General features: G+C 37.0%; 1 protein-coding gene across 3 annotated transcripts in view; it reads right to left on the bottom strand.

Annotated features, from left to right (window-relative positions):
- The window catches only part of LOC128984287 (lysosomal-trafficking regulator), an 88,520-nt gene that overhangs the window by 34,412 nt on the left and 35,640 nt on the right, over positions 1-18,468 (bottom strand). For 2 of the 3 annotated variants that reach the window (XM_054403590.1, XM_054403591.1), the window contains exons 15-30: positions 18,064-18,215; positions 17,261-17,445; positions 16,071-16,230; positions 15,074-15,152; positions 14,170-14,292; positions 12,583-12,776; positions 11,678-11,851; positions 10,438-10,555; positions 9,922-10,088; positions 8,788-9,049; positions 7,843-7,976; positions 7,541-7,627; positions 6,791-6,967; positions 5,754-5,948; positions 1,045-1,189; positions 434-600 (exon numbers count right to left, since the gene is read on the bottom strand). In XM_054403590.1, coding sequence (XP_054259565.1) covers positions 434-600; positions 1,045-1,189; positions 5,754-5,948; positions 6,791-6,967; positions 7,541-7,627; positions 7,843-7,976; positions 8,788-9,049; positions 9,922-10,088; positions 10,438-10,555; positions 11,678-11,851; positions 12,583-12,776; positions 14,170-14,292; positions 15,074-15,152; positions 16,071-16,230; positions 17,261-17,445; positions 18,064-18,215 — 2,519 coding nt within the window. The remainder of the gene's footprint in view (positions 1-433; positions 601-1,044; positions 1,190-5,753; positions 5,949-6,790; positions 6,968-7,540; positions 7,628-7,842; positions 7,977-8,787; positions 9,050-9,921; positions 10,089-10,437; positions 10,556-11,677; positions 11,852-12,582; positions 12,777-14,169; positions 14,293-15,073; positions 15,153-16,070; positions 16,231-17,260; positions 17,446-18,063; positions 18,216-18,468) is intronic. The other variant, XM_054403592.1, reaches the window with a different exon arrangement.

Raw genomic sequence — 18,468 nt, 5'->3', positions numbered from 1 at the left:
CTATAATAAGACTGTTCAACAATTGAATTACCGTACACCAAGCGTTATTTTTTTTATATTTTTTTAGGTAAATGGTTGTTGTTGTTATGTATGTATTATACCCATTATACAATTTTATATTGCACTGAGCCATTAAAACTACATATAGATTAATATGAACGAATGTTTTCAAATAACCCCATTTACCTGGAGAGAAATCATGTCTCGAAAATTAGGAGGGAAATAAAATCTCTTCCTGAACCTAAAGTACAATCCCACCCATCCCTCAATGATAATCATGCTTTACAGTCAATAAGCAAGATAACAAAATGCAATGTTTAATACTAGACTAGAACTTTTTTAAAAGTTTAATTTTTTTTAAGTTCAAAAAGCTCAAAATGGCCAATAAACAATTGGTAATATAATCTCTACTGATATTTTAAGCATTCCTCACCTTGGTAAATAATCTCTGCAGAAAGTGGATAAGGTTGTGGGTCAATGCAGTGTTGTGAACACAGTTGGCCAGTAGGGACAACAAGGGAGGCAGGGCTACCAACTGTAGGGAACCTAATGCCCCTTCTTCATCTTCCAATTGCTCTTCTAGAGGCAGCCAGTGAAGCCCTGTAAGAAAAAAACCCTTTTTTGAAACACTTCATCACAACAGGTAGTTTTCGATACATGCAATATAGTAGAAAAGAATTGCACTACGGTAGAAAAAAATCTGTTGAATTTAGGGACGTGAGCTGTACACTTTATGACATCTGCAGGCTAGTTTTTTAGAAAGGATTTGTTTTACCCATAAAATAAATATTGTGGCTCATTTCAACGATCCTGGGGCTATTGTTTAGTAATAGTACAATTTAAAAATCTAAATTTAAAAGAAAGTAGACTATTGAATCTTGGTCTTCAAGAGATGATCGGGTTGTTGAACAAGCAAAAACATTTGCAGACGTTTGGAATGGAATGCTGCAGCACTAATATGGCAGATATTTTTGCATGTTCAAAGCTGTCATCTTCTGTTGAACACTTGATGTTAAAGATTGTTGTATTAAAATAAACATGTACCTGTAACCATGGCAACCACCCCCTCCACCAGTTCCACAGTTGCAGGCCACAGTCCCAACTGGTTCGCTAACTGGTAGTAGCCCTTGGAACGGACAAAGTTAGTCAGCTGCTCTTCTGAAGCCCTCTGGATGAAGGCTGACAACACCTGTAAACAATGACGAGTAATCTAAAACTGTTAATGGACAGGGTTATACAAACAAGCTATATATACTTTATATATCCAAGCGTAAGCTATATGAAATGTGTATATGTACTGTAGCTTTCTTTATTTTCAACTTCAGCTTATGTAATACTATAATCTATCAATCTAAAAATATCTCACATAAGAATACAACAGATTTTCTTTTAGAGTATATCGTAAAATGTTACAGAGAAATCACAGTTAGTCTGGTGAAATACTTTTACAACATAATATTAAAGCTGTTTCATTGTGTGAAATATTAAATATTTGGCAGTCGCATTGCATGATGTTCCAAATTAAATGTTTTGTAATGTCCGAGGACTGTAATGTCCACATGAATAATTAATTACATATTTTGACACATGCACCACTAAAATGGGCTTGCAGTGTTCACCGTGAACAATTTGAGCATTTTACAACAGGTGTCTCGTTTTGAGTTGTATACATGGAATTCATTGCACTACTTGAGTTTTAAATGCCAAAAGTGTCCTGTTTCCATGTGTCACAAGCTACACAAGAACCATGCTCTCATATGTTTCATTGATGACTACAATTTTTGTAGTATTGATGAAAAAGCTGGATGCATTGCACGACGTCAAATGATATACGTCAACGGCACGACGTCCAAAATATCTTGAGCTGTCTCACAGTCACAATGTCCAATATGAAATATTTGACTGGTTGCAAGACGTTCGAGTCCTAACCAAACCTAGTCCAGCTAACTGTCGAGCAACGTTTTGGACATGGTGCTACGAAAGTTTTTAAGAGTATGAAGTGCGCTGTCACACAACGACCAAACCCATGACGTCCAAAGCTTGTAGGAAGACTATGTGTCTTACAGTTCCTGTACTTTTGGACATGATGAGATTTGGACGTCGTGCAACAGTCGAATAGCTTATATTGGACGTCGTGACAGAGCACAAAAATTATATTTGGACGTCGTGACAATGAATTACATCATTGGATGTCGTGCAACACTCCCAAAAATTTGACATTTTATTACGTTCCTTAGGTTTCATCTAATATTTACTTTAATGATGTCGATGACCGTTAACTGAATAGAGAGGTGACAGAAATTCCTTCATAAAAGAATTAAGTTTGGAAAATTGCAATGATTTTGGAAAGAAATAACAAAGTGTACACATCAACCAGATATAGTATCATTTTATTTACAGGATATAGATTCTAACATAACAGACCTAAGCTAAAAATGTCTTGTCATTTTCTGTATGATGGACCACAGGCCCAGAGTGGTCCAATACAAAGATGTCCACACATATGTCATTGTGAACCCATTAAACACCCCGAGTATGCCCAGACTGTAGGCGACAAACTCTCCTGGACTCGTCACACTGTAACGTATCACTGTCAACAGAACATCCTTCTCATAAGAAAACTGAAACATAGTTCCTTGATTGAATCTGTTAGCTTCAAGTCTGTCATGTGACTCAGGATAGCGATAGGTGATAGAGACGCAAGCCGAGGGGCAATCACAATGACATTTGTCGTCTTTAAACTTGTCGGTTGAGAAGAAATCACTCTTTGCCAAACACTTTCTTGAATTCTCATTGCTACAAATATGGAAGGAATCATTCAACATTACCATTACAGGAGGGACACACCCACACACAGCTATCGAGCAGTTTATTTGGCACTCTAGCATGCAGTTGGAGTAGGTGTAAATCTTGAATAGAGACAGTTTCTTCTCAAATGAGAAAACACAGTTTCGTTTTGATATGTCTACATCATACAAGTCTTTCCTCACATTTACAACCTCTGGAGTTAAGATTAAGTAGTATGAATTGAGTTTAGGGATGTTTGTGTGAGGTGAGTTTGAAAATGATGGATGATCAAAACTGTTATGGAGTAATATATTGTATTTATCAAACTCTCTTTTAGCATCACGGATAGCTAATATCTCCATGTTGATATCATACATAAAGTCATCGGTCGCAGAACTGTATTGAAAGTCGGAAAACTCAAACTCAAGAATCTTATCAGTAAAAAACAGTTCACTTTTGCAAAAATTTTCCAATGCATTATCTGGATTGCAAACCGTGAGTTTCCGGTATGAGTGATGTTTAGTTGAATTCCTCACAGTGCTATCTTGAAACCCTTGATCAATAGAATTAAAAGTCTTACACGCACGGATTCCGAGTTCGTCAGGGGCCATTAGCATTGCTGATGTAGAACCGTTACGAAGAACAACCTCACGGTAAGTACTGCCAGAAAAGTCTTTATTGTACATTTGGAATTGACTTATTCCCTCTTTGCCAAGTTTCTTTACGTAGTTCAGATATTCCATCCCACTGAAAGTTTGGTTTAAGTGTACAGGAAGATTCTCTACTGAATAGTCAAAAATCGGAGAGAACAATTTCTTATACTCAATCCTACTTGACTGATTCATCAACAACAAATCGTACTTGATGGGTAAAATATCCGTTGAAATCCTGAACATGTTGAGTTCCTCTTTACTGCATGTCCAAGACATTTCTTCTAGTGACATGCATCTCTTTAATATCCCAAACCGGTCGTATCCATCTCTCAACATCAGCGGCTCACAAAGTGTAATGCCTGGAAATGGTACATCTCCAACTTTCATGTAAGTATAACTTTGAACAATTAAAGAGTTTTGCCAATCGTGGTAGGCATCATGGATGTATACAGCGCTGACAACAAATGCTATTGCATGAAAAAACACATTTATCAAACTATGCATCTTTGGCATCCTAATCATAACAACACTGAATATATCAGGCAAACCGACATTGTCGAAGAATTCACTCACGTTGAAGTTTTGCTGGTAAACTTCTTCGGACTTTTTAATGTCACATCCTGTATTGAGATCTTGAATTATTTTTGTCAAATTTGAAATCTTTTCTACAATCTTGGGCACAAATTCCTTATGTGTGTTAATACGCCCATCGATGTTGGCCAGACAGTTGTCAAAATCATGAAACTGATATGTTAAATCAACAGATGACTCTTCCTTGATGCATTGATTAAGATTTCCATCCTCACTTGTACCTGTAGTATTGTGATCCATAGTTGGTATCTAGCAATGCTTCACGTCACTAAAAGTTTCTGCAACTGATTGCACCATTAACATTAGCTGATTACATCAAACATGAAGAATTACATTAAGTAATCACAGTAAACAGTTGTTGCATGTCCAGCGCTATTAGAATACATTACGTTGTGTTACATACTAGCCCAATTTGTATTACTCAGTATGAATTAAAAACTCCCAAAATAGCCGTTGTTAGGTTTTTTGTTGTAATTTCTACACCTTTACCAGGAAATAATTTTTATTCTCTAAATGAGCAAGAGTATTTTAATCCAATTTTCCTGTTTCAGTATTCATTAGAGCAGGATATGGCTGACTTGTTATTTAAAATTTAGGGAGTAATTAAAATGACTGTAAACACTAAACAGTGTACTTTTGTGTAATCGAAGTTTTGTATAAATTTTAAATATACATTGTTAAATAAAACTAAGATATAGGAATGTGGTCAGATATAGCGAATGAGATCATCATATTTAATTTAATCCTTAATTGTACTCTGCAAAAACATTTAGCTCGGAAGAATACATTAAAGCAGTAGGAAAGGATACACAGCTTACTTACTCAAAAAACTAGTTTTACACGTTTTTTAACAAACAAAAAGTTTACAATACAATCAACTTATGAAAAGCCCCTTTTTAGGGCCAAAAATATCAACTTCAGTCAGTTAATTTACGATGCTGTGCCATCAAGTAAAAAAACGAGATTGCAGGGGATTATCACAGGCATCGCCGCTATCTCTTTTACCATGTTTTAAGTTTTTGTTTGGACGCATCAATTTATTTTATTTCTTATTTATTTACAGATTGTCATTAGCCTACATTAAAAAAGACCTTAAAATGGTTTATGATATCTGCATATAGTAGTCCTTTGTTGCTGTTTTGACAACTAGTTTCGGTTCTTTTGAACCATCATCAGACCTCAAGGTGTCAGGTGATCACTTTATTTGAAGGTCGTTAACAGTGTTCAATAAATAAAACACATACGAGACACGAACAAGACCCGAAAATAAAATAAATATATGATTACGAAAAACACGAAACACACAAAAGTAACATTGACAAAAACGAACGTTGACCGCCAGTCTAGACTTTACTTCAGCCCAGTCACATTCGTTGTCAATGTCCTTCGTGTTTTTCGTAACCGTATATTTATTCTATTTCCGTGTCTCGTATATGTTTTATTTATTGATCTCTGTTAACGACTTTCAAATGAAGTGACCACCTGACACTTTGAGGCCTGATGATGGCTCAGAAGAACCAAAACTAGTTGCTAAAACAGCAACAAAGGATTACTATATGCAGGTATCGTAAGCCATTTTACGTATACTACAGTAATCCGGAGGCTAAACAACTCTTTGAAAATAAAATGGCCTACTGATATTCATTGTTCATGCTAATGTCAATGACATATTCTGACATAAAGTACTTCCTACCAGTTAAATCGCATGCAAATCCCACCCACCTTGACTACAGCTGTGCGGACGACAGCAGAGTGATGGTTGGACATGACCAGCAGTGCCTCCATCTTGATCACATGTGATAACACCTGTTGTACCATGCTGTCTGGCAATACCAACGTGATGTCACGCAACAGCAGCAGAAGTCCTTCTGTGACCCCTGCTGAGCCTGCCGACACTACGGTCACGACGTCCGGCTTCTAAGGACAACAGTGGGCAAACTCGTCTTCAACATTGTCATTATTTGTTAAACATCTTCAAGGCTTACAAGTTAGCAACAAGAAATGAGATGTTAGAACAAACATTTAATACAAGCAAAAAGAAGATCTCTCTTCACGAAGCTAAATGTTAGCAAGAATCCCATCTCATTCAGGTCTAGTGCACTGCACCTCGTTAGAAGTTTCCCTCTGTAAAAAATCTTGGTTGGAAAATCCAATACAAAGTAAATGGTGGACAGCTTGGAAATAAGTTGACCTGATAATCGATTCTTTGTCAGTTATGACTAAGTCGAAGGTAATTTACAACTTACCTACCCTTACTACTCTGTGTGTCCACCAAATCTGTTTGATAATAGTATAATTTTTTAGTCATAAGGTGTGGGGACACATTATAAAAATAAGCAAAATGAAATCTTTGAATCCTTTCTGGGGTTTAAAGGGGCAAAGAATTGACCTTTTATTCAAAAATAATAGGCCAGGTTGAATAGGCCTCTGACGGAGGGTTGATCTACTGTAAAAATACTACTTTTCTTCTTGCTTGTTTGTACTATGATGGTCTATATGATATTATGATGAGTTTATAATAAATCTTCAGTTTTTTTTTTTTTTTTTTTTTTTATAATAAGTCTATTCAACAGAAATCTGTAATTAATATCAGCATTTTTGTAAGTTATATTGTCTAATTGTTTGTAGCTCAACTAATCTACCTTTATTTTTATATTTTTAACTGGTGAAAAATAACCTTAGGAATGGAATGTCTATTTCTAATCATCTTCAAAATGTTAAAACAACTAAACATTCTTGGTTGTAGCTTGACCCCATACCTTGGAAATATCATGTTTGAGTTGACCCAGCCGCTGTACCTCATCTTGCCGCAACTCCGCCTGTTCCTTATCCTCGTCCATCCCTGCCATGACGGTGGGAGGAGGGAGGGAGAGGGGAAGGTTGTCAGACTGTGATGACGTCAGCTTGTCATCACTACTGAACTCATCCATGCTGCCCTGTAAGACAAATCAAGGCAAACCGTTAAAATCATACTTGTGTGCAAAGTCTAGACACAGGTGTAACAAACAATGGTTTAAGTTACAAGGGTTATCTTTTTTGTCTTTAACAAAACTAGCTGTTACCCAAGGGTTTCACCCCAAAATAAAGGTGGATTCTCTCTGAGTGTATGTGTAACTGCACTAGGTTTTTTTTTACTAAAACTATATGGAACAGACCAAGATGAAATTAATACACAAATAGATCATGAACCTAGACAACCAAGGCTTATTAAAATGATATAGGGTTGTCGGTCACAATTTCGTAACAGATTGTTTTTTTGTTTTTTTCCAAATTTTTCAAATTGACGCTTGAAAGACGAAGGTGCATAAGCACATACGATAACCCTATGTACTTCCACTCGTCTTGCAAACCACAAATTTTAGTACTCCACAGCACATATAACAGGTAGTTTTAAAACTTGCCCATTCCTCCTGTAATATTTTTTGTAACTTTTTGACGAGGTGTATGAAGAAATATAAGTCCATAGTATTTTGATATTACTCATATTTTTGAACAAAATGATAGCTCACCTGACCACTAGAGGTGAGAATGTCGGACCGGTTTGTGTCCAAGCTTGCGGTCAGAGACACTGTTTGCTGTTGGCCCAACTGCTTGATCTATAAACAACATTATCTTACTACTGTACAACGTATATTAAACTAAATCAACCAATTTATGAATAAAAGCTTTGTGAACAATAAATAAATTGTTGGATGGCTATACAAAGACTAACGTCAACCTTTATAAAGAGCTGTTCTCTGTATGTATGACTCGAGTGCAAAGTGTTATATTGATTGTATAATGTGATAGAACCTTTTCTCTGTTAGTTTACCTGTAGGTTGGCCAGGGCCTTGTTGAGTTTAGTGGGATCTACAGGCTGTGTCATACGCCGATGTTTGGTGAACTCTGTCAGCTGTGGCAGATCTACTTCATTGATATTGTTCAACATGCTCTTAGACTTTCTCACTGGAAAAAACATGATTATCAGATTATTAAAAATAGAATATTACTATTTTTTTTTATGAAATCTGAAACATACAAACAAAGCCCCTTCTTTTCTGCATACGACACATTTTGTCAACTAACACTAAGTCCTTGGTCTTCTGGGATTTTGTCACACCTCTTACGTACATATCTGTGTGCTACCCCTTAGACCCAATCCAAACAAAGACTTGTGGCTGGTTGGTTTTTAACACGTTGACTGCTAACGCCGACTCTAGTTGGCTTCGCTAGCACTTCAATGTGGCGCGCGCCGACAAAAGTCGGCACCAGACCAACAGAAATATATTGAGTCAGTGTGAGCTTAGCCTCAGACGGAGACGTTATAATCGTTGCCAGCCTGCCAGCTTAGAATGCGAGCTTTACTTTGGTGTAGGTTGGTACTAAAATTTCCCGTAAAATCCTGTCTGGCAATGCTTTTGTCCCGGTTTCGGGGATTTTTTCTCTTCAACCCACATTACAAAGACACTGGATACGGATCCGTGCAGTGCTGCTACCTTTGTGTGTTTCAGTGAACTACATCCACTCTCGGGGTAACGCAGCACAGTCACCACTGCTCTTTTGTGATTCGTCAGACTGAAATATTTGAATGCCAATTGCGTTAGCTGATTCGGTTGCGTGCCGGGGCTTCGCCCGCCACTGGGGAGCGCCTGTACGTTGTTTTCAGCAGGTCATCGTGTTAAGTTGTTTGCAATAATCAATGGTTTAAAAATAAGAACATTTAGATGATAATTTGAATGTGATAATTTTCATCTTAAAATAATAAGATAACACATACTGCTTCCGATGTTTGAGTCGACTTCCGAGTGGTTGCTACTGGAAGTGTTGCTGGCAGCAGTGTTGACTAGGAAGTAAAAACTTGGTCTGACAGTGGTGATGTACGTAGCAGACGCAGGGTGTGCCAACACCAGGTAATCAAATATTGCGACAATGTGAGGCATGTCAGGCGGGGCACCCATCAGTGAGCGTATCAGCTCCACTACAGCGGGGCAAATACGGGGGTCTAGCTCTGGCTGTGGCTCTCCACTCAGGAACACCTCCTGTGACAAACAAATTTACACCATTAACTTTTAGTTGACTTGATACCGAGTTCCAAATACACCAGTTGTAGTCAATTTTTAAGTAAAAATAAAATAATCCTGTTAAACTCTGAAATATTAGTCTAACCTTAACATTTCCTCAAGGTGAGTTGTGTTCAAAGAAAGGCTCTAGGCTAGGATTTTTATTTTTAGAGATAAAGGATTGTAGCTAGCTTCCTCTCTCTGTTCTTACCTTACAAAAAGTACTAAGTAGGCCATAGAACAGACATAAGAAACATAAATCAAAAAACGTTTTGTCCCTTGGGAGACTTTTGTGTAGACAAAGAGAGTTCACAAAAAGGTTGCTGTCATCGTCACGGCTGGACCATCTACAATAACAGAATTGAGGCTATCCCCCTTTCCAAAAATATGAAATCAAACCAGTTTATACTATTTTAAAGGTCAAGTTCTTCAACCTTCATTGTACAATGTTACAAGTTTGGGGACATGAGTAAATGAGTAGACTTAGGGTAGTTGACATGGTGTAGGATAGAAACTTGTTGGTAAGGTAAGAAATCCACAGAAGTAAGAGTAAAAAGTATGATATCTTGCTTTCATGGATAGGCTTCCACAATCACATATTGTAGACTCGTGGTCTTTTGGTGATGACTGTGACTATTTAGACAAAACATAAAAATGTTAGCCTTGATATAGAGAGCCTTGATATATCATTGTATGATTGTACCATCTACAGGTGGACTGAAATTCAGCACAGTTGGCGTACAAGTCCTCCTCAACATAACACTATTTTGAGGTTGAAACAGTGAGTGTAAGTGTTTAATATATTTTTACAAGGTCAACCCCCCAAAAATCAAGACCCTACGACACCTTACCTTGCAGAAGTGAAGCAACGACTCAACCAGTCGGGCGTTGTTGAACTGTGATGCATTGAACTCCCTGTGAGGATGGTCGTCCCTCAGAAGTGTTTGTAGGGCCTGCAGTAAGCTGTACAGGGCCCCAGGAGCTTGGGCCCACTGTCTCCAGGCCTGAACTACGAGGCCTACGATACAAGTAGTACAATGATCAGTGATTAACATGGGCCCTCTCTAACTCTCACAAAATGGTATCTATATATACATCAGTTATTATTAAATTTAAGTGTAAACTGTAATAAATTCTGTAACAATATAAACCTACTATCACCAACAGCAAAGCTTACACAAAATATTATTAGTGTGGATTAAACTTAAATATAAGCGGGTTGTAGTTTTATCAACTTCTAATTCAAACCAAAAATTCTACAACCGATGAAACAAAAACCGAACTGATAAAATTACAACCAACACATCAATAATTTTAACACAATAAATCTCTAAAACAACTAAACTTAAAACATTTTCAACATTTACCTGCCAAAAGTGAAGGTTCGACAACTATACAAGAGAATGTGGTTGATACAGACACTTGTCCTGTAGCGGGATGTACAGTCATCAGTCCAGGCTTATCACAGCAAACGTCAAAAATCACCTGCAATCAAATCATTAAGGTACGGTTACACCAGAGCAAACAGGAGCAAACAGAACGTCCACCGGTGTTTGCTGTGGGTTGCTAGCATTCGCGAACACCTGAGAATGGGAGTAGTCACACCAGAGTGAACACACATGAATCGTTTTGATTGAAACGTTTTTGTGCTTCGGCCTGGATGGAGCAGGTGCGAACACGAACTTGCGACTACTGAGCACTGCCGAATCGGGCCTATTGGCTTTCGCTGCCGCTCGAGGCGCCGGTCACACCAAAGTGAATTTCGCAATCGTTACTGCTCGTTTGCTCCTGTTAGCTCGGGTGTAACCGTGGTTTTACATATTATCCCTTCTATGATTGTATTTGGGATTTACATTCACTTCCAATAGTAACTCTTTTCAGTTAGTGATTCTATGTAAGTGATTTGAAACAAACTAATAGGACAAAGTACTGAGAATAGTCCACGACCGAACGTATGATATTGAGAATGGAGTGTAGATAAAACCTTTCACTATGGATGGACGTAAACAACCCCTTTCCATGTTGAAACTAAATCCTGGTTTCGATTAAAAATGAACATAGTTGGATTGAACTATTGACAGAGATTGCTGGTGTTGGTTACTCATTTCTGTTAAATACACCAACACTAAACCAAACTATAATACAACTTAAGGGTGTAGCATAGAGCACAAGGGCCTAGATTTTTTAGGATTTTTTGAGAGGATAGCAGGCTTACCTGAATGGGAAAGAGTCCAAACTGGCACAGGAAACACAAAACAAAACTTTACACTATATACACAAAACATTAGAATATTTCACTGTCACTGACAGCATTTTCAACTAAGGAAGAGAGAGTTTTCTCTGGGGGGGGGGGGGGAAACTCTCTCTTCCTTAGTTGAAAATGCTGTCAGTGACAGTGAAATATTCTAATGTTTTGTGTATATAGTGTAAAGTTTTGTTTTGTGTTTCCTGTGCCAGTTTGGACTCTTTCCCATTCAGGTAAGCCTGCTATCCTCTCAAAAAATCCTATAATACAACTTATTGTACTAAAGCATCTTTTAAGTGACATCAGCTATCATAGTATTGAAAACTATGGGAGGAAGTATAAGTTTGTCATAATCTACAGACCTTCAGCATGATGAGGCTAGATGAGCAGCGTGGCGATGAGAGAATGTGGCTCAGTAGTAGAGCTACATCTCTTGACTCAAACTGGGAGTTGAGCTCACACGAGCTTTGTGCGAGCTTCAGTAGAATGTACAGAGCTTGAGCTTGACTCTCCTCACTACCTTTCAGCTCCACAACCTATGAAAGGTACAAACTTGTTTTAAATTTAAATATTCAGCCAATAGGTATAGCTTATAGTTTTGTGGTGTATTTGACCTCATTAGCATTGTAAGAATTAATACCTTTAGGAAAAAGTTGTGTGTTTCCGTTTGAGTAAATAATAAAACTCAACAAGATGAATTGCTGAGCTTGAATTGGTGTTTATTTTAAGCTGAATATGTACACAATGTGAGTGTAGATTAAAGTGATGATCTGTATAGCTTTGTTACCGACTAAAATCAGCTGTTTCACTAACCAGGACCATTTATTAAAAGCCCAATGGTCACGGACAGCTGGGCAGAGTTCCCCTATAAATGTCTGACTTAGCAGGTTCAAACCGCAATCTTCTCATTCCCAAGTGAGCACTATAACCACTCAGCCAAATATTTTCCAGTTCTCGAAGCATAGGTAATTCTAAAATGTGTGTTTCATTTAGCTTTTTTAACAGCCTACGGAATCGAGAATGGAGAGTCGAGTTAATTTGTATTTATCTAGTTGGCTTTACTGAATAAAACGTGAAAATAAATTCAGTTAGCGTTATTTCTAACAATACACATATCTCAAACCAATATACTAAGGGTTTACTAGGACGGAAAAAATTTTTATGTCATGTGCCCTTTTACTACACAATTGTAAGCTCTTGGATTAAATTTTTTCAGAAAAAATATATCAAAATAACTAAAATACAATGAAAATCAAGTTCTACAAACCCGAGCAAAAAGCAACAAGAACACAGATATTCCGCCGATGGTGTCAGCAGCAACAGTGATGCCGTGATAGTGTTGGATGGATGCTGGCGCGAAGAATATCGGTTTGACAGACATCGGTAGAAGTTGACTTGCTCTGGTGTCCACTGTAGCGACTCTGAACCCAGGAGTGGGGGGAAACAGTGAGCCGACAACACCTGTGGACAGTCACGATTGAGATGAAATTGCAATGATTCGAACCATAACCAGTTGGTAGCTCTGAGGTGCTCATGGACTATAGAAAAGTTGTGTGGTAAATTTAGACAGGGATAGATTTTATGAGCTTTATTTACTTATTTTTTGTTTATTTATGTTTGTGTCCACGCCAGTGTGGTTTCAATGAAAGAATCACTAATTCTTTTAAGCAAATTTTTGCATATGCCAGATATTTCGATCCGTTCTTTTCACACTAAAGTCCAAGACGCTAACCACTTGGATACACACAAAAAGTATTATCTCGTCCATCCAGGACTTGTTAGGCACACATGTATAACAATTGTGCCGGAAACAAAATCTAACAGTTTGTGGGAAGTTTATCACGACTTTTCACCAATGTCAGAGTTTGTTTTCAAGACAGATTGTGTATTATATGTGTGTCATTATGTGTGTACCTGACGAAAACATACAACAGAGGTAAGGGTAGCCCTTCAAATATATCCATCAACTATATCTAAAATACAAGCATGTCATTTAAAACATTATTGAGATGCTGTAAATGACAAATAAAATTACCAAAACTGACTCATTCATACTACAGTACTAGTTATTATTTTGTTTAAAAATTCAAGACTAGCCTATATTTTTGACAGGTATACTCCCAAACTTTAGTGACGAAATTGCAAATCCTGATTATTTGTGTGTCTAGCATTCAGCCACATTTTAAAAGATCACAAAACTCTTATACTAATTTGCTACACTTTGATCTTAGCCAACAGAGCCAACAGAAGCGATATATGAAAAATATATATGAGAAACAAAACTAAAAAACAGAACTAGAATATATGAGGACAGATTGTGCTAAATCGTTAAGGTTTGAATACTGGTATTTTTACTGTAATTGATTGACACTATTTATATGTACCCATGTGCATAAATTAAATAAAGAACTTTTGATTTGATTTGATTTTAATTTGATTTGCTGAGTAAGAATGTGTACTTGAAGAAATGGGTTTTGTAAAAGAATTGTGCATAAACTTAAAAAGATATTTCTGCTAAAGGTCTTGTAATGATTGTTCTGTTGATATACTTACCAGTATTACAAAATGTTAACACAACTTCCTTCAAATTTGCATTTAATTCTATAAACCCACACCTTTCAACATTTTTTAGAGTTTCTCTTCACACCTTCTATCACACCTAATAACTTGAACTTTCAGCTAGAAGAAGGTTGTTTTTAACCAATGTAACTCATTTCAAACAGTGATCAATGTAGAACTACATAATCCAACACCGAATAAAAATCAGAATCACCTCTTCACAAATTAACCAGAAAGTCATGGACATAGATAAATTGAATGAGCTGTTCATTCCAATTTAGAAAACTGATAATACCTTTGTTTTTAGAAGTATTTAACGTTCCGTGTCTGCCGATGTTGTGATATCGCCGAGGAGCTAACGGAACTACTGTCGTAATCTTGTCACTCACTGTCACGTGGCTTCCAAGGTTAGTAACCTCTACCAAACATCACGCCCTCGTTAGTGCTCTCTAGGTTTAACGTAAAGCGAATCATGCAGCCCAATGAATGAAGACCCATTATGAAGCAATGCAACTGAATTACGGTAGAATCTTGATAATACTGCAAGTGGAATATTAACAAGAACTTATGCTCAGCATTTTAATAAACTAATCACGGAGTATTAAAACCTTTGTTGACATTTTGGTATGATTTTCAAAATGCTTGATTGATTACAAATCTTTTTCCTAGAGGTTTCCTAAATGATGTCAATGAAAATAATTCACTATCACTACAATTTTATAGTTTTAAAATTATTATGTCATATTTGGGTAGCTATTACTTTAGTCAATGTATGTGTTGTTTCTAACTTATATAGCTAAGATGACTTTGACTTTGACTTTCATGTGATCATATCTTAACATTGTTTTTTTCAGCTAAATGGTGTACAAGAAATTGTTACTGCTTGATTGAGTGATTAAGTTTTTTCAGGGACAGTTTATTTACGATGTTGCAAAAATGATGAAACAGTTAAGGTATAATTTTATAGTGTGAATTTTGGGAATTAAAATTACACTTATTGTTGATTTTTTATTGAATCTCATAGCATATTCGAGGAGACTTTAAAACTGTTGGGACCTCATTTCAAGTTTTGACGGTTTTCAACATAAGGTGTTTAATTAAAAACAATCATGCACAACAGAAAAGTGGCAAGGGAGTGTGAAAATGACAATATCTCAAATGATTCTGTTTGTAAAAGAAGAAAACATCCTTATTCTTACCAGTGGCATTGCTGATGGCCTGAGGGTAAGCATTCATCATCAGGTGACTCTCAGCGGAGTAAGAAATAAGCAAATTTTCCTGAAAAATAGGACGGTTTGAGCCACCTGGTTCCTTAAATAAGTAAATAGTTATCAAAATATATTTTGAACAATGTTGTAATTTCATTTCTAAGTTAAATGGATGATAAATAATGTTGCTAATTCACCTTTTTATCTTCAAACATTGGTACGTCACAAAATAAAAACATGTTAAAAACTATGTTTGATTGAACAAGCTAGAGACTAATATCCATCAAAACTTGACACCAATGTTGTGTCATTGAAACATTGTTGATAATATCTTGTTTTCAATATCTGTCACCCATTTTTGTTTAGTTTTACTAACACAGATAAGTGAAAGTTTGGTTATGATACTCAAGTCTTTGTCATATTAAACTCTGGAGTTTAAAAAGTTAAAAACCGATATAACATTTTGATAACTTAACACGTTGACTGCTAACGCCGACTTTAGTCGGCGTCGCTAGCACTTCAATGTGGCACGCGCCGACGGAAGTCGGCACCAGACCAACAGAAATATATTGAGTCAGTGTGAGCTTAGCCTCAGACGGAGACGTTATAATCGTTGCCAGACTGCCAGCTTAGAATGTGAGCTTTACTTTGGTGTAGGTTGGTACTAAAATTTCCCGTAAAATCCTGTCTGGCAATGCTTTTGTCCCAGTTTCGGGGATTTTTTCACTTCAACCCACATTACAAAGACACTGGATACGGATCCGTGCAGTGCTGCTACCTTTGGGTGTTCCAGTGAACTACATCCACTCTCGGGGTAACGCAGCACAGTCACCACTGCTCTTTTGTGATTCGTCAGACTGAAATATTTGAATGCCAATTGCGTTCGCTGATTCGGTTGCGTGGCGGGGCTTCGCCCGCCACTGGGGAGCGCCTGTACGTTGTTTTCAGCAGTCAACGTGTTAAGATTTATTCCACTCCAAACAGTTACCTGTAGTTCCCGCAGTGTTGTCATCTGGTTGTGGTAGACAGACTCCCAGTTGACTCCAGCTTGTATGGCCTCCACTCTGAACACTGTGGAGAGGTTAGGCTTGATGTTGCCAACATCGGCCTGGGTCAGATGTATGTAGTCTGGGCCATGCGCTACTAGGCTGTGGTAGAAGCAATTGCAATGGTCAAAACCACATTGAAAACCCACAAAAAGACATTGAATCATTAATGTCTACATGTTTGTCTTTGTCAATCCATTATTTTACTAATATGAAGACAGGGTTTTGATATCATATAATTGAGTATGTCAAATTCAGTGTTATTTTAAATGGTAGAAAAAGGAGGATAGCAGCTAGCTTACCTTGAAAGTGTGGGTAGGCTATAGAACAAGTAGAAAAATATTTTGCACACAATATTTCGTCCCCTAAGGGACTTTGTCAAGTGTAGAGAGAGTTTATAAATTACAGGATGTAATTATGTAATGTAAGTACAAATGTAAGATGTAATGTAAGTACAAATGATATTGTAATTTATAAACTCTCTCTACACTTGACAAAGTCCCTTAGGGGACGAAATATTGTGTGCAAAATATTTTTCTACTTGTTCTATGGCCTACCCACACTTTCAAGGTAAGCTAGCTGCTATCCTCCTTTTTCTACCATTTAAAATCCTGGCCTAGAGCCTTTCCTTAAACAAAACTAAATTCAGTGTTATGTTATATGACCTTTATTGTTTAACTTAGCCTGTGGACTGTAAACTTTCTCTAGTAAGCTAAATAAACTATATCCTTTAAAAAAATCAAACTAACTACTAAGTTAAATAAGTTAAATACCAAGGACATTATTATTTTTATCATTGGAAATGTCCTACCTACAGGGATAAATAAAACTGTATATAATTATTCAGAACAGCTGGTTTACATTTTGTAAGATTTTTTCAAGAGCTGCAGACAAAAACCAACTTTAACTATTAAAAGTCTGCAGCTAGAGTAAAAAAATTAAAACCTAATTTCCTAAAAACTGACACCCACAATTACCATTATGAATTTTACATTCCCTTCCCCTCAAAATAATCTTTCAAAATAAGAATCATGAAAATCCACCAACTGATTGATTCAGAATCTGTAGGCAAAAACACCCCTTCAAATCTGAAGTATAAGATCAGAGTGTATCACAAGGTACAACCACTCACTTGGTGGCATTCTCCTTATTGAAGACCGGAGCTCTGAACATGAGGACACTGCTGATCATGTAGCAGCTGTTGGATTCACCACAGTGGCCGAGCAGTAGACACGATGGCCGAGCTTTGCGTATCAACAGTCCCGTGAACACCAGTGGGACTTGTACTGAGACACACCCGTCTATCAGCAACAGCACCTGTACACAGATAGGCTCCATGATGCAGGTTATAAAATTCCGATCTAAGATTAAAGAAGTGTTGAGTGGATTGATTTTTGAGCCAAGCTGAGTTTAGTCTAAACGCTCAACTGATTGAGAATCAAGTCAGAAAATGGAGCCGAGTTGATTGCAAAGAGTATCTGCAAAATCACCTTAAAAATACATGTTGTCACCGCAAATGCAAGGGATGATGACGATGTCACAGCAACTGTCGGTGATAGTCAAGATAGTGCTGCGAAATTATTATAGTCATGATGACATTGTGTTGTGATGAATGCACATTTTATAACTTATGATTACTTGATGCTAGTACTTGTTTTATACTTTAAACTATATTAGACATGTTTTAAACTCCTGGATACTTGAAACTTGTGGTTTTGTTAATGAGATCAGTTAATGAATGTAAAAACTGTATTTTCTATTAAACACTTTAAGCTATTTCAAAGAAATAAAGTGGTGGCAAACGTTGAAGATTCCCTTCTTTTAACATTCACAAAGAAAGTGTTGGATATATTAATTATAAACAAATCTTGGCTCATTTTAAAATTTTAAACTTGCACCGCTATTATTAATTTTTTTGAAGACTAGCAAACAAACCTCAATAACAACTTTCCTCTTCTGCACAGAGTCCCTCACATTGATGGCAAGATTGTGCCATTTGTCAGTTGATATCTGACCGAGGACGGAAGCTTCACAAAGTAGTTCCTGCCTCTTGCCGTCCGGACGCACTAGTCTGAACACCAGCTTGCCTGTGGAAGAAAGCGTAGAACAAAATGTTACTCAAGTAAAATTTCCAAAACTCAAATTGATGGGGTTATACAATTTGAGTGTGGCAACTCCTAGATCAATGATTGTAAACATTTTCCCCAAAGGGGAGGAGACTTAGTGGGAATATTTATACAAAGTTTGTTTGACCCTGGTATTTGTGCATGCAGTACAAGTTCACAATTTTGCTGTGATCGTAGGAGATCCAGGAATCAGTGTTGTTATTGTACCTTAAGT

This window comes from Macrosteles quadrilineatus, unplaced genomic scaffold, assembly GCF_028750875.1.
Source record: "Macrosteles quadrilineatus isolate MER2022 unplaced genomic scaffold, UCM_ALF_1.0 Scaffold_2__2_contigs__length_208266976, whole genome shotgun sequence".
Taxonomy (NCBI): Eukaryota; Metazoa; Arthropoda; class Insecta; order Hemiptera; family Cicadellidae; genus Macrosteles; species Macrosteles quadrilineatus.
This window is presented reverse-complemented; position numbering and strand designations above follow the sequence as displayed.